Source organism: Bison bison, unplaced genomic scaffold, assembly GCF_000754665.1.
Source record: "Bison bison bison isolate TAMUID 2011002044 unplaced genomic scaffold, Bison_UMD1.0 scf7180017863325, whole genome shotgun sequence".
NCBI classification, from domain to species: domain Eukaryota; kingdom Metazoa; phylum Chordata; class Mammalia; order Artiodactyla; family Bovidae; genus Bison; species Bison bison.
In genome coordinates, this window is record NW_011493897.1 from 1,092,747 (window position 1) to 1,105,999 (window position 13,253).

The 13,253-nt window shown below is 41.8% G+C and overlaps 1 protein-coding gene and 1 non-coding gene across 3 annotated transcripts in view; one reads left to right on the forward strand and one right to left on the reverse strand.

The window, feature by feature from the left end:
* The window catches only part of PDZK1 (PDZ domain containing 1), a 63,546-nt gene that overhangs the window by 4,630 nt on the left and 45,663 nt on the right, over positions 1-13,253 (reverse strand). For both annotated transcript variants that reach the window (XM_010833250.1, XM_010833249.1), the window contains exons 5-6: positions 6,861-7,056; positions 4,495-4,691 (exon numbers count right to left, since the gene is read on the reverse strand). In XM_010833250.1, coding sequence (XP_010831552.1) covers positions 4,495-4,691; positions 6,861-7,056 — 393 coding nt within the window. The remainder of the gene's footprint in view (positions 1-4,494; positions 4,692-6,860; positions 7,057-13,253) is intronic.
* TRNAY-AUA lies at positions 3,920-3,991 on the forward strand. Its single transcript has one exon. It is a non-coding gene; the product is annotated as a tRNA-Tyr (tRNA).

Genomic DNA, 13,253 nt, shown 5'->3' on the forward strand with positions numbered 1-13,253 from the left:
GTGTTGGAGAAGACTCTTGAGAGTCCCTTGGACTGCAAGGAGATCCAACCAGTCCATTCTGAAGGAGATCAGCCCTGGGATTTCTTTGGAAGGAATGATGCTAAAGCTGAAACTCCAGTACTTTGGCCACCTCATGCGAAGAGTTGACTCATTGGAAAAGACCCTGATGCTGGGAGGGATTGGGGGCAGGAGGAGAAGGGGACGACAGAGGATGAGATGGCTGGATGGCATCACTGACTCGATGGACGTGAGTCTGAGTGAACTCCGGGAGTTGGTGATGGACAGGGAGGCCTGGCGTGCTGCGATTCATGGGGTTGCAAGGAGTCGGACACGACTGAGCGACTGATCTGATCTGATCTGATAGCCGGTTAACAATGTTGTGATAGTTTCAGATGGACAGCAGAGGGACTTAGCCATACATATATGTGTATCCATTCTCTCCCAAACTCCCTCCCATCCAGACTCCTCACTGTCTTTAAATACTTCTAATCCATTTCAACTCCCAGACAGAGAAACAGGAAACATAGGACTAGTTTTTGTTACAGAATGAAGAGTTTAGCTGACTGTGGGTTTTAGTTAAGAGAATTAAAGCTTTGTTTTGTTTAGTTATATATTTTTATAGTTGTATATTTGGATATGGTAAGATCTTGGATCAGCAATTTAATTACTGCCCACAGGTGTACAGGACATTTGTTAGGCAATGAGTAGAAAATCAAGCAATTGAAGCTGAGCCTGGCCAACCCTGAACCGCGTTTAAGTGAAAGCCATAGCCATCTTCACCTTTAGCCAGCCTGCAGAGTTTAGGCTTATGATCTCCTGCTTCCTGTTCAACAACCTGGCTAAAACTGGATTTGGGGTTCTAGTATCATCTGTTTTACCCCAAGACCACATCTTTCTTTCTAAACAAGAGTAGCACCAGCACAGGACTTCCCTGATGATATAGTGGATAAGAATCCTTCTGCCAGTGCAGGGGACATGGGTTTGATCCCTGGTCCAGGAAGATCCTGTCTGCCTCAGGGCAACCAAACCTGTTCATCACAACTACTCAAGTCCGTGCTGTCTAGAGTCCACAAGCTGCAGCTACTGAAGCCCGTGCACTACCGCCTGTGCTCCACAAGACAGGCCACCACAGTGAGAAGCCTGCACACCACAACCCAGCACAACCTAAAATAAATTTTTTTAAAAAGAGTAGCACTAGCACAGAACCTCCTACTTACCCAATTCAGTGAACCGCAGATCTTTCAATGCTGTACTTGCAAATCTTCCCACATTTCTTTCTCTTTAAAATGTGGAAAATTGTCAGAGTGACTCATCACATGCGAAAATACTTCTGCTATCACTGCAGATCAACTGTATCTGACAGTAGCAGCTAATCTTGAGGCAGAGGACAGTAATGAGTCTTTACTCATTCTTCATTCAAATATTTGGGTGTCTGGTATGTGCCAAGAACTGGTCTAGGTGTTTGTTTTATTCGCTGATATATATATCAAAGATCCAACCATCATGTACCTACCCCTCTATGGAACTTACTTTGCAAGAGAAGAGGGAGGAAGAGGATGGAGACAGGCATCTTTTTAGATCCAATTTCTCTCATATTAATCAAAACATTAAAATTATAGTTAAGTCATTCTGTCATAAGATTAGGAGGCATCGGAAACGACTCGGGACTTCCCAGGTGGCGCTAGTGATAGAGAACCTGCCTGCCAGTACAGGAGACACAGAAGAGGCAGGCTTGATCTCTCGGTTGGGAAGATGCCCTGGAGGAGGAAATGGCAACTCACTCATTTTCTTGACTGGAAAATACCATTTCCAGTCAAGAAAGATCCTGGCAGAAGATCCTGGCAGGCTACAGTCCATGGGGTTGCAAAGAGTCGGATGCAACTCAGCAAGCACACAAGCAAGCATGCGTGAAGAGGACTTGATGCCTGAATTCCCTTTACAGCAGCTACTGCAGTGACCTTCTGACTTCTGTTTGATTTTTACCTCCGACTGGGAGCTTCCCACTCTGCAGAGCTTTTTCCTGGTAGCTTTGGTTGTCTTTAAGCCAAAAGCTAGCTCCTTATGCCTTCTCTACTTGGTGAAACTGTGCCCCGTAGGACACCTCAAAAATAAGTCTACTTTCCACATGTAATAGCCTTTCAAATTCATGTGTGTGTGTGTGTGTATTATTTGTTTTAAATCCATTTATCTGTCAGTGGACACTTGGGATGATTCCATCATTTGGCTCTTGTGACTTGATTTGTGGCCTAGCACGTGGTCTATTCTGGGGACTATCCCATGCGCACTTGAGAAGAATGTGTATTCCGTTGTTGGGTAGAGTGTTCTGTGTGTGACTGTTAGATCTAGCTGGTTTGCATTGTTCACGTCCTCTAGTTCCTTACTTCTGTCTGGTTCTATCCAGTATTGAGAATGGGCTATTGAAGTCTTCAACTATCATTGTAGAATTGTATTTCTCTTTTCAATTTCATCAATTTTTGCTTCATGTATCTTCCCAGCTCTAACAATGTATAACTGACAGTTGCAGTTGTATATGTTTGAGGTATACACATCATGATTTGCTAGACATATACATTGTGAAATGATTACCACGATCAAGTTAATTAACACAGATCCATTACCTTGCATAGTTACCATTTAGCCTTTTAAATTCTTGACAGTGTGTTCCTGTCTTCCCCAAAACCTATGGTTATTCAAACCAAATATTCACATAATGTCTTACAAAACCTCTTCCCTGGTTACCTTTCTTGACACTGGCCTAAAGTGAGGTTGCCAGGACTAGACTCATTGTTGATCAACTCATTTAACACTTAATAACCACCCTTTGCCATAGATACACCCACCTTACAATGAAGGAAACAGGCACAGGGAGGGTAATTTACCCAAAATCACATTACTGGTAATTTCAGGTATAGTCTGATCAACTCAGAACAGTAATACTATCATCTTCAAAAGCCAAGTGTCAATTAATGTAACCTTAAATTGAGTTTTTTTGGTAGGGGCAGCTACTTAGAGTGTCGTCAAGTTTTCTGCACTTTTTTCTTTAGTCATCAGTTCAGGCCTCATCATTTGAAATTTATACAATTTACTTTTAAGTTAGTTTAGTACTTGAAATATATTCCTGATTAAACTTTAAACTTACTAGTTTTTATTCTTCTATCTTGACTAGATATTTAAATATTAGTCTCTAGTAATTATCCATCAACACATTAAGTCATCTGTATGACTTAAGTATATTAAATATGTTTTCCATGTCTCCAACCACATTTAATAATATGGTAGATTAGGAACAAACAGCATGCTATTAAACATCTGTTCGTGTTGACATTTGGTCCAGTATCAAGTACTATTAGGTATGGTTGTTCAACTAGCTAAAAACCCATTAATTTTTCTATCATCCAGTTCACTCTTTAGTCTTCTTTACACAAATGTCTTGAAATATCTATTCAGAATGTGCTGGGAGGGAGTATGGCATAATAAATTAAAACTTGCTTTCAAATACTGACTTCAGTCTTTGCTAAAATGGGTGAGTTTAGCCAATCACTTAGTCTCTCTAAGCTTCAGGTTTTTTTAATCTGAAGGAGGCTAATTCTACCATCCATAATATTCCTCCCTCTATATCATTTATATGCCTTTGGATGCTTCTATTGTATATCACATAGAACAAGTTCATCTTTGTTCATTTTTGTGACCAACACCCAACAAGGCAGATGATACTTTAGAAGGCCCCTGAATGTCTGCTAAGCTAGAGTGAACCTCAGTTCTTGTGATAAATGTGTTATAAAAAACTTTAAAATATGCAGACAATAGCTATTGTGACTAAGAGATAAAAGGAAATAAGATTAGTTTGACACAGCTTGGTCTTGGTGAATCTGTGTTTCTACTCCCTTGCTAAGGGTTTGTAAACTAGTCCCTATGGACTTCCCTGGTGGCTCAGATGGTAAAGCATCTGCCTATAATGCAGGAGACCCATGTTCGATCCCTGGGTGGGGAAGATCCCCTGGAGAAGGAAATGGCACCCCACTCCAGTATTCTTGCCTGGAAAATCCCATGGATGGAGGAGACTGGTGGGCTACAGTCCATGGAGTCGCAAAGAGTTGGACACGACTGAGCAACTTCACTTTCACATTCTTTAGGCTTTTACATGGGATTGATAGAACACATTGGTCTATAGATTAAAATCCAGTCATTCCCTATTTGGGGAAGTTAGGACTACATCTGTTTATTTCCAGGCTATTGTTCATAGATTTTTCACAGGTCACCAAGAGAAATTCTGGAGTTATATTTGCAAATTCTTTCAAAAATCTTACTTCCAAGGACTTAAACCTCATGAACCCATCACATTCTCTTATCTACCAATTTGAGCTTCAGTGCAGCTTAATGATGATTGTTATGCCTCTTCCAGTATGAAGATCAAAGTGGTAACTTAACCAAAGTTTGAGGGCATGAGTGAATGGACCCAACCTTGTCATGAATATGTGACCTTGTATTACTTACCAGTTTATAGATGTTGTCTGTCTCTTTGTCTACCACCAGCAGAGAGGTCTGATCTCCACCCTTTCTAATCATTTCCACCACACTGTCATGATCAAGCGACTCCACAGACTTGCCATTGACAGCAACCACCAGGTCATTGTTCTTCAAGCCAGCCTTTTCTGCTGGACTTTTGGGATCTATGTCCTTAATGATTTGACCTACCCACCCCCCCAAAAAAAAATTAAATAGAATTATCAGAAAGATCCCTAGAAAACAAACTGGGGGATTTCTGCTGGGGCCTAAAGCCCTTATAAAATAGGTATAAAAGGCATGCTGAGTACAACTCCTGTCCTTCCCCCTAGGATATCTATACACATCCTGTCCACCTCGCTCTTTGGTCAGAACTCATTCCAGGAATAAACCCAGTCATTAATAATGAAAGGGTCTTAAAAGAATGTTATTACTAAAAGTGTTTGGGATTCAGTCTTGACAAAACAGCATGCTAAGCAGTAAGGGTCAGCAAAGTCCCAGGAAGTCAGTGTGCATACTTGTATGCTTATGTAGAAGCGAAGCCATAAAAAAGGGGAGGAGAGGATGGGAAGAATGGTGAACAAAACCAAAGAATTCAGACCCCAGGAAACCCAAGCTAGCCTTTTAGTAGCAGTTGGGCAAATTCAGTTGTGAATGGGTTTGTGAGTGCATGCCACACAGATGGGTGTTGAGTCAGGAATTAAACCATCTTCACCAGAAACCTTCAGATCTCTCACCCTTTTTTTTTTTTTTTTTTTGCCCCTCATACAGTTTTAACAAGCTCTAGTTTCACTTTTCCAGCAATTGCTTGGCATCTCTTGGTCACCTGTTAGTGGGAGCACCATCCTCCTGTCACTGACACGTAGCATGAGTCTTCCTCAGCACCCACTCCCTGTGTCTAATCAGCCAAGTCCTTCAGTGCTACCTGAATATTTTTACACATCTCTTCTGGAGCCCTAGTTCCTCTACCTGAAATTCAGTTTGTATTCATTCCTGCCTTGAATTCTTCCTAAACTGCTACCTTACCAGTTGCTCTCCCCTCCTTGTTTGCCTTCTCCAGTACAGACCTGCCTTCAGATTCATCTTGATGCAACATCTGAGCGAGTCCCCAGCGCGACAGTGTGAGTGTGAGCTTTGGAACTAAACAGACCTAATTTTGATTCTAGCTGTACTAGAACTATTTGACCATATAAAAATTGTATCTTCTTCAAGTCCCCAATTTCAGCAATTCTTGTAAAATTATTAGGAGTAATTGAGATGTGTAAAGCCCCCAAGACAATGTAGGCTTAATTTGTCTTCTCTCTTACACTGTTCAAAAAATAACTCCCCACTAACTCTGAAAATAAGTCTAAACTCCTCAACATGCACTAACAGTCCATCATATGTCTCTCCAACTGACCCTTCTAACTTGATTTTCTGTGCTACACTTTAAATGGCAGTCAAACTGAGCCTGTGTCTTCCTGCTTTATTCACACAATCCTATCTTCATGGATTGGACTTACTTGTCCCTACCCCATCAACTTGCCCAAATTCTACTCATACTACAAAGGCAGAGCTCAAGTGCTACCTTTACTTTGAGGCCTCCCAATACCTTTTTAGTGAGAAAAACTTGCTCCAACATTGAATTTCCATAGTATCTTACCTGCCCTGTTTTAAGATGTTTCTCACCATCTACCTTCAGTTATGGACATATGTGTCTTATCTCCTCTAGTAAATAGGGGTCTTCTTGACTGAAGAATTCTTACCACATTCATTTGATATTCTCAAAGATCCTGAGGATGTTTTTATGCCATATAAGCCAAATTAATGTTTCATAAATTAATGTAAATACATATGATGGAAAGAAAATGGCAACTTCTGGGTAAATAACAGTTTTCATGGCCTGAACCTACATTTTTTTTTCCCTAATGTATTCAGCTTGTGTAGGAGGACCTTAATTCTTATTGAATTACAGGGGATCAGAAAGACTCCTGGTTCTATTCATGTCCCAGATCCCCACCCACACCCCTGCCTCAGATCTAGTGGTGTGTTGGCGCTGTCGCACACCAGCTCATGAGAATACTTCTCAACTTTGCGTTCTGTGACAGCATGTTGTAGCTTGAAATCAGACATGGTGGGAGTATTTACACCACAACGAAACAACACATGCAACAAATTAGGGCTTTTTTTTTTTCCCCAGAGAGCCAATTTACTGGCATGCTACTGCTCAGATCCAAAATGCCGCCTTATAATTCTGCTATGAAAACCTAAGGGTACCCTGTTGGGGGGCTGGGGGGCCTAATGGAACTCTGGAGTCAGACTGGGATGAAGAATTGGGTGGTTACACTGCCAAGTTTTCTGCTCTTCAAGTGCCTTACCTTTCTGTTCTGGGCTTTCCCTCAAGTAGAAACCATAGCCATTGCTTCCCTTCTTCATCTCTACAACACGGGGCTGGCAGGGTAGCAGTTTCAGACTGGCTGTTTCTCTCTTGACTTTTATCTTCTGCTCGCTATGGTGCTTGTCAGTTTCCTTGTCCACAAGCAGGAATGTGACACGGCTTCCAGACTTCTTCACCTGCAACAACACTCACAGGTGAGGACCAACATCAGTCTCCAAGAAAGATGCTGGGAAATAGGAAAGTTTCTGTGTTGAGGCACACAGTCTATAGATTAAACAGGATATACAGGATGTAAGTCCTGAGCTTAAGCTGTAATACTGTTTTGTACCACCTCACTGGTATTTATTTATCTTCCCTTATATAGTTGTTTTTCCCTTTGTTAAGTACGACGTTACCCATACAGATGCTAACTGAACCCAAGTGAAAGCCGGAATTCAGAAAGCCCAGAAAGGTACTTAGGTGAAGACTAGGAAAGGAATTTGGAAAAGAAAGTAAAGGTCTACTTTGAAATATCATTCTACCAAGAAAAGATACAGTTGGTCAATTTTCAAGGTTCCATATGACCCCAGAGGAAAACCTCTGAGTGTTTTCCATGCATCATGGAAGCATGCTGGGGCGTAAGATTTGGGGTACAACACATCAAATACTCCCCACGTGTAACTCGATATTCATCACCCACACTGGTCATCTTCCAGCTTGTATTAAAACACTTTAGTAACACTGGTTCAGAATGAAATTTATTGCAAGCTGCGGGGAGCTGCCCGTGAGAACGGGGTCCTTTGTCTGAAGGACACAGCTCTGGGAGCTGCCTCAGTCCTTGAGGGTGTTTGCTTGCAAACATAGCTCTCTGTCCCGCCACCCCAGAGATTAGGCGCTTATTTACTGCAGGCACCTGGAGTTCTGTGCAAACTTCTCACGCACAGGGAAATGTTATCTGGTGTAAGAAATAATAACAGGGTGCCATTCCTATGCTCTCAAGATTTCTTGTGACTTTTTGTAAGATGTATAGGTCAACCAAGAAAAAATGTCAACTGGCTTTTCTGTATAAATATAAGATGCTGAATAAAGTTGGTGTCAGACTGCGTCCCTTCGTGGAGACGTGTCTGAACCTCTCGACCCCGTCTTTGTTGTAGTCTTTTGCTTTAGTTTCTTTCTTAGCCCCGCCGTGCACATTCTCAGGACCTGATCGACTTTGCCGGCTGGCACCGGCAGGTGGTGCCCGAAACAGGGACTCAGGAATCGGAGGGCAGCGGCCGCCAAGATTGAGGTAAGTAAAGAGGAATTCCTAATTAATTAAAGTAAAGGGCAGGGAGGGTGATTGTCAAGAGTAATAAATCATGGGACAAGGCAATAGCCGCCAGTTATTTGTACATATGTTGAAAACTATGTTAAAAGGTAGGGGAATTCATGTAAATAAGTTACAGCTAGAGAAGTTTTTACTTTTTATAGAAGAGGTTTGTCCCTGGTTTCCAGAGGAAGGAACAGTTAGTCTGGAAACTTGGGAAAAGGTAGGAAAACAATTGCAGACATATTATTCCTTAGATGGTCCCAGTCGTGTTCCTGTGGATGCTTTTTCTTTGTGGACTCTCATAAGAGCCTGTCTGGATCCTGAACATGAGGGACATAAAGTTCAGACGGCTCTCAGGGATTCCACAGAACCCGAAGTTGCAGAGCCTTCCGCCCCTCTGCCTGAGCCGCTTTATGCTGTGCCTGAGGGAACAGCTTGTAAGGCTGGAGGGAATGATGATGTGTTAAGCTCTGATGAACAGGAAGAGTTAAATGAACAAGCGGCTCAGTACCATAGAGAGGATATGCCTTGGGAGATGATGGTTAACATGCAATCCCCCTCGGGAAAAGGGGAATTAAAGCATTCAGGGCTTTCTGAAGAACAGCTGGATAATTTAATTCAAAAGATTGTTATAGCAGTAAAAAAGGATGCACAGGGAGACTCCCACTCCAGCCAGCCTGCGCCTCCAGCATATCCTCCCTCGGTTCTTGCTGGACTCGATCCACCTCCGCCTTTCGTGGAACCGCAAGAGCTTATATCTATCCCTGCTTCTTTGCCCGGTGAAAACATAAAAATTAAAAGTGAGATATTATTATCTCCTCTTCAACAAGCGATTAAGCGAGCTAATGAAGAAGGAGAACATATTCCTGGGTTTTCAGGAATCTATCCAGTATTTGAAAATGCTCAACAACAGAGGTATTATGAGCCGCTGCCCTTTAAGCAACTGAAAGAGTTAAAAATGGCTTGTGCACAATACGGTCCAACTGCGCCATTTACTCAGGCTATTATAGAGGCTTTAGGAAATCAAAATCTGCCACCTAATGATTGGAAACAGGTTGCTCGGGCTTGTTTATCTGGAGGAGATTATTTACTATGGAAATCTGAGTTTGCTGAGCAGTGTGGGATCACAGCTGATATCAATCGGCGACAGGGACTGAACACCACTTATGAAATGATGGTGGGAGAGGGAGAATATCGAGACACTAATAGTCAACTTAATTATTTGCCTGGAGCCTACCCTCAGATTAGTGCTGCGGCTCTACAAGCATGGAAAAAACTTCCAAATTCTGATAAAAAGATTGAAGATTTATCTAAAATTCACCAGGGGCCAGATGAACCATATCAGGATTTTGTTGCCCGCCTGCTTGAGGCAATTGGTAAAATGATAGGGGATGAGCAGGCGGGGATGGTGTTGACTAAACAGCTTGCTTATGAGAATGCCAGTTCGGCTTGTCAAGCTGCCCTGAGACCTTACAGGAAAAAGGGAGGCTTATCTGACTATATACGGATTTGTGCTGATATCGGCCCTTCATACGTTCAAGACATAACTTTGGCCGCGGCATTACAAGGAAAGACAGTCAAAGAAATACTGTATCAACAACAAAAGCGGGATAAAACTAGTGGTCGGCTTCGAGTCCCTGGCTCTGGCTGCTTTTCTTGTGGCCAGATGGGTCATCAGGCCGCCCACTGCCCACAGAAGCAGGCCCGGAGACCTGCTCAAACCCCTAACCTTTGTCCTAGGTGTAAAAAAGGCAAACACTGGGCAAAGGATTGCCGTTCTAAAACTGACTTACAGGGAAAGCCACTTCCTCCAGTCTCGGGAAACTGGGTGAGGGGCCAGCCCCAGGCCCCGAAACAATGTTATGGGGCGATGCAAAATCTGACCAAATTGGAGACGCTTCAAGGCCAAAACGCAGAACTGTTACTGAGTTGTTCAGAGCAACTGCAGGGAGTGCAGGATTGGACCTCAGTTCCTCCACCTACACAGTATTAACTCCAGAAATGGGCATGCAGGCTTTGCCAACTGGAATTTTTGGCTCTCTTCCGAAGAACACTATGGGCCTCCTACTGGGGAGAAGCAGTACTACGATGAAAGGTTTATTAGTAGCCCCTGGAGTCATAGACTCTGATTATATGGGTGAAATAAAAATTATGGCCCATTCACCACAGGGCATAACAGTAATACAATCTGGTCAACGTGTTGCTCAATTAATTCTACTTCCTACAATTCCAGTTGGAAAAGCCATTAAGCAAGAACGAGGATCCCAAGGTTTCGGGTCTTCAGACGCTTATTAGATTCAGGCCATTAATAAGCAACGCCCTGAGCTTCTACTGTATATTCAAGAAAAGCCTTTTAAAGGTATTTTGGATACTGGTGCAGATGTTTCCGTCATATCTCAAAAACATTGGCCTGATGAATGGCCTAAGCAGGTTGTAATTTCTACTTTGCAAGGCATTGGGCAATCACATGACCCAGAACAGAGTTCAACCTTTTTAAAATAGACGAAGAAAGACATGAAGGACATTTTCAACCTTATGTTTTGCCAGGACTGCTGGTTAATCTATCGGGGAGAGATGTTATGATGAATATGGGGGTATATCTTTATAGTCCAGATAAAAAGATTAGTAATCAATTGTTAGACCAAGGCCTTTTACCCCATCGGGGGTTGGGGATAGATTCACAAGGGCCTTTACAACCCCTGATCCCTGCAGTTAAGAATGATGGAAAAGGTATAGGATGTTTTTAGGAGGGGTCATTGATCGTCCTGCAATCCATGCTGATCCGATAAAATGGAAGTGTGACGATCCAGTATGGGTTGATCAGTGGCCCCTATCAATAGAAAAGATCACGGCTGCCAATCAGCTTGTGCAGGAACAGCTTGCTCTCGGCCATATTACCCCCTCAAATTCACCTTGGAATTCACCTATTTTTGTCATTAAAAAGAAAACAGGTAAATAGAGGCTATTACAGGATTTACGAAAGGTTAATGAAACAATGGAATTGATGGGCCCCCTTCAGCCAGGGTTGCCTACCCCCATGGCCATTGCAAAAAATACTTACAAAATTATTATTGACTTAAATGATTGCTTTTATACTATTCCCCTTGCCACTAATGACTGTCAAAGATTTGCTTTTAGTGTCCCTTCTGCAAATTATAAAGAACCTATGCAAAGATATCAGTGGTAAGTTTTACCTCAGAGAATGGCTAATAGTCCTACTCTGTCAGAAATTTGTTGCTCAAGCTTTAAAAACCACTAGGTCCTTGTACTCCCAAGTATATATTATTCATTATATGGATGATATTCTTTTGGCATATCAAGATGAGGAGTTGCTATTAACAACATTCGCTTATATGCAAACTGCATTACAGGATTATGGTTTGATTATCACAACAGAAAAGGTGCAACGCTTCCCCCCCCCATTCTTATTTGGGGTTTTTTCTGGAAAAAGAATGGTTTCGAGCTCAGAAGATAGAGATTCGTAAAGATAATCTGGTCACCTTGAATGATTTCCAAAAACTGTTAGGAGATATTAATTGGATAAGACCTTACTTGAAGCTAACTACAGGGGAAATAAAGCCTCTTTTTGATATTCTGAAGGGTGATCCTGATCCAACTTCCCCCCGAACTCTGACTCTGGAGAGAAGGCAAGCCTTAGATAAAGTTAAACAGGCCCTGTCTAAACAACAAGCTACTTATTGCGACTATACTCAAGAATGGGGTTTATATATTCTTCCTACTAAACATGCTCCTACAGCAGTCTTATTCCAAAGATTGCCTTTAAGATGGCTTCACTTGCCTGCCTCTCCCTCTCGGGTACTAACCCCCTATTATGATTTGGTTGCTGCCCTAATAGCTCTTGGGCGGTCAGAATCCACTGTATATCTAGGAAGAGACCCACATTTTATAAGTGTTCCATTTTCTAAAATTCAGCAGGACTGGCTGTTTCAGTTTAGCGACAATTGGGTTATTGCCTTAGCTGGTTTTAGTGGACGGCTTGATAATCATTATCCCTCAGATAAAATTTTGCAATTTGCTCACTATCACCAATTTCTCTTCCCCAAAATCGTTGTTTCTCAGCCGCTTGCCAATGCCCTAACTGTATTTACTGATGGCTCTTCTAATGGAATAGCTAGTCTGATTATACAGGACAATACTATCACCTGGCGTACTAATTATAAGTCTGCTCAAGAAGTAGAACTATTTGCCGTTTTTCAGGCTCTATTACAAATTTCTGCTCCATTTAATTTATATTCTGACAGTCAATATATCATAAGAGCCTTAAACACTATTGAGACTGTTCCATTTATTGGTACCCTGAATTCTACTATCCAAACTCTTTTTCATGATATACAACATTTAATTTGTTCCAGAATTAATAAATGCTATTTTGGTCATATTCGTGCTCACTCTGGGCTTCCTGGACCTTTGGCACGAGGCAATGCTTTGGCTGATGAAGCTACACGTATGATATTTCCTTCATTGGAACAAATGGCAAAAACTTCCCACAGCTTACACCATCAAAACAGTAATAGCTTAAGACTTCAATTTGGCATTACTCGAGAAGCTGCCAGACAGATTGTTAAGCAGTGTCAAACATGTCCTCAATTTTTTAGCGTCCCCCATTATGGAGTTAATCCTCGAAAATTGTTGCCAAACGATATATGGCAAATAGATGTTACCCATATTCCTGAATTTGGTAAACAAAAATTTGTTCATGTTACTATTGACACCTTCTCTGGCTTTTTACATGCCTCTCTACAATCCGGAGAAGCTAGCAAACATTGTATAGCTCATTGCATTAAATGTTTTGCTGTTATGGGAACCCCTAAGACCATAAAAACAGACAATGGTCCAGGATACACTGGAAAAATTTTTCAATTATTTTGTACACAATTGTCTATCTCACATAAAACAGGTATCCCTTATAATCCTCAAGGTCAAGGAATTATTGAACGGGCACATCAAACTCTCAAACATCAATTGCAAAAACTAAAGAAGGGGGAATTGTATCCCAATACCCCCTCCAACTCTCTAAACCATGCTTTATTTGTTCTAAATTTTTTACAATTGGATATAGGTGGC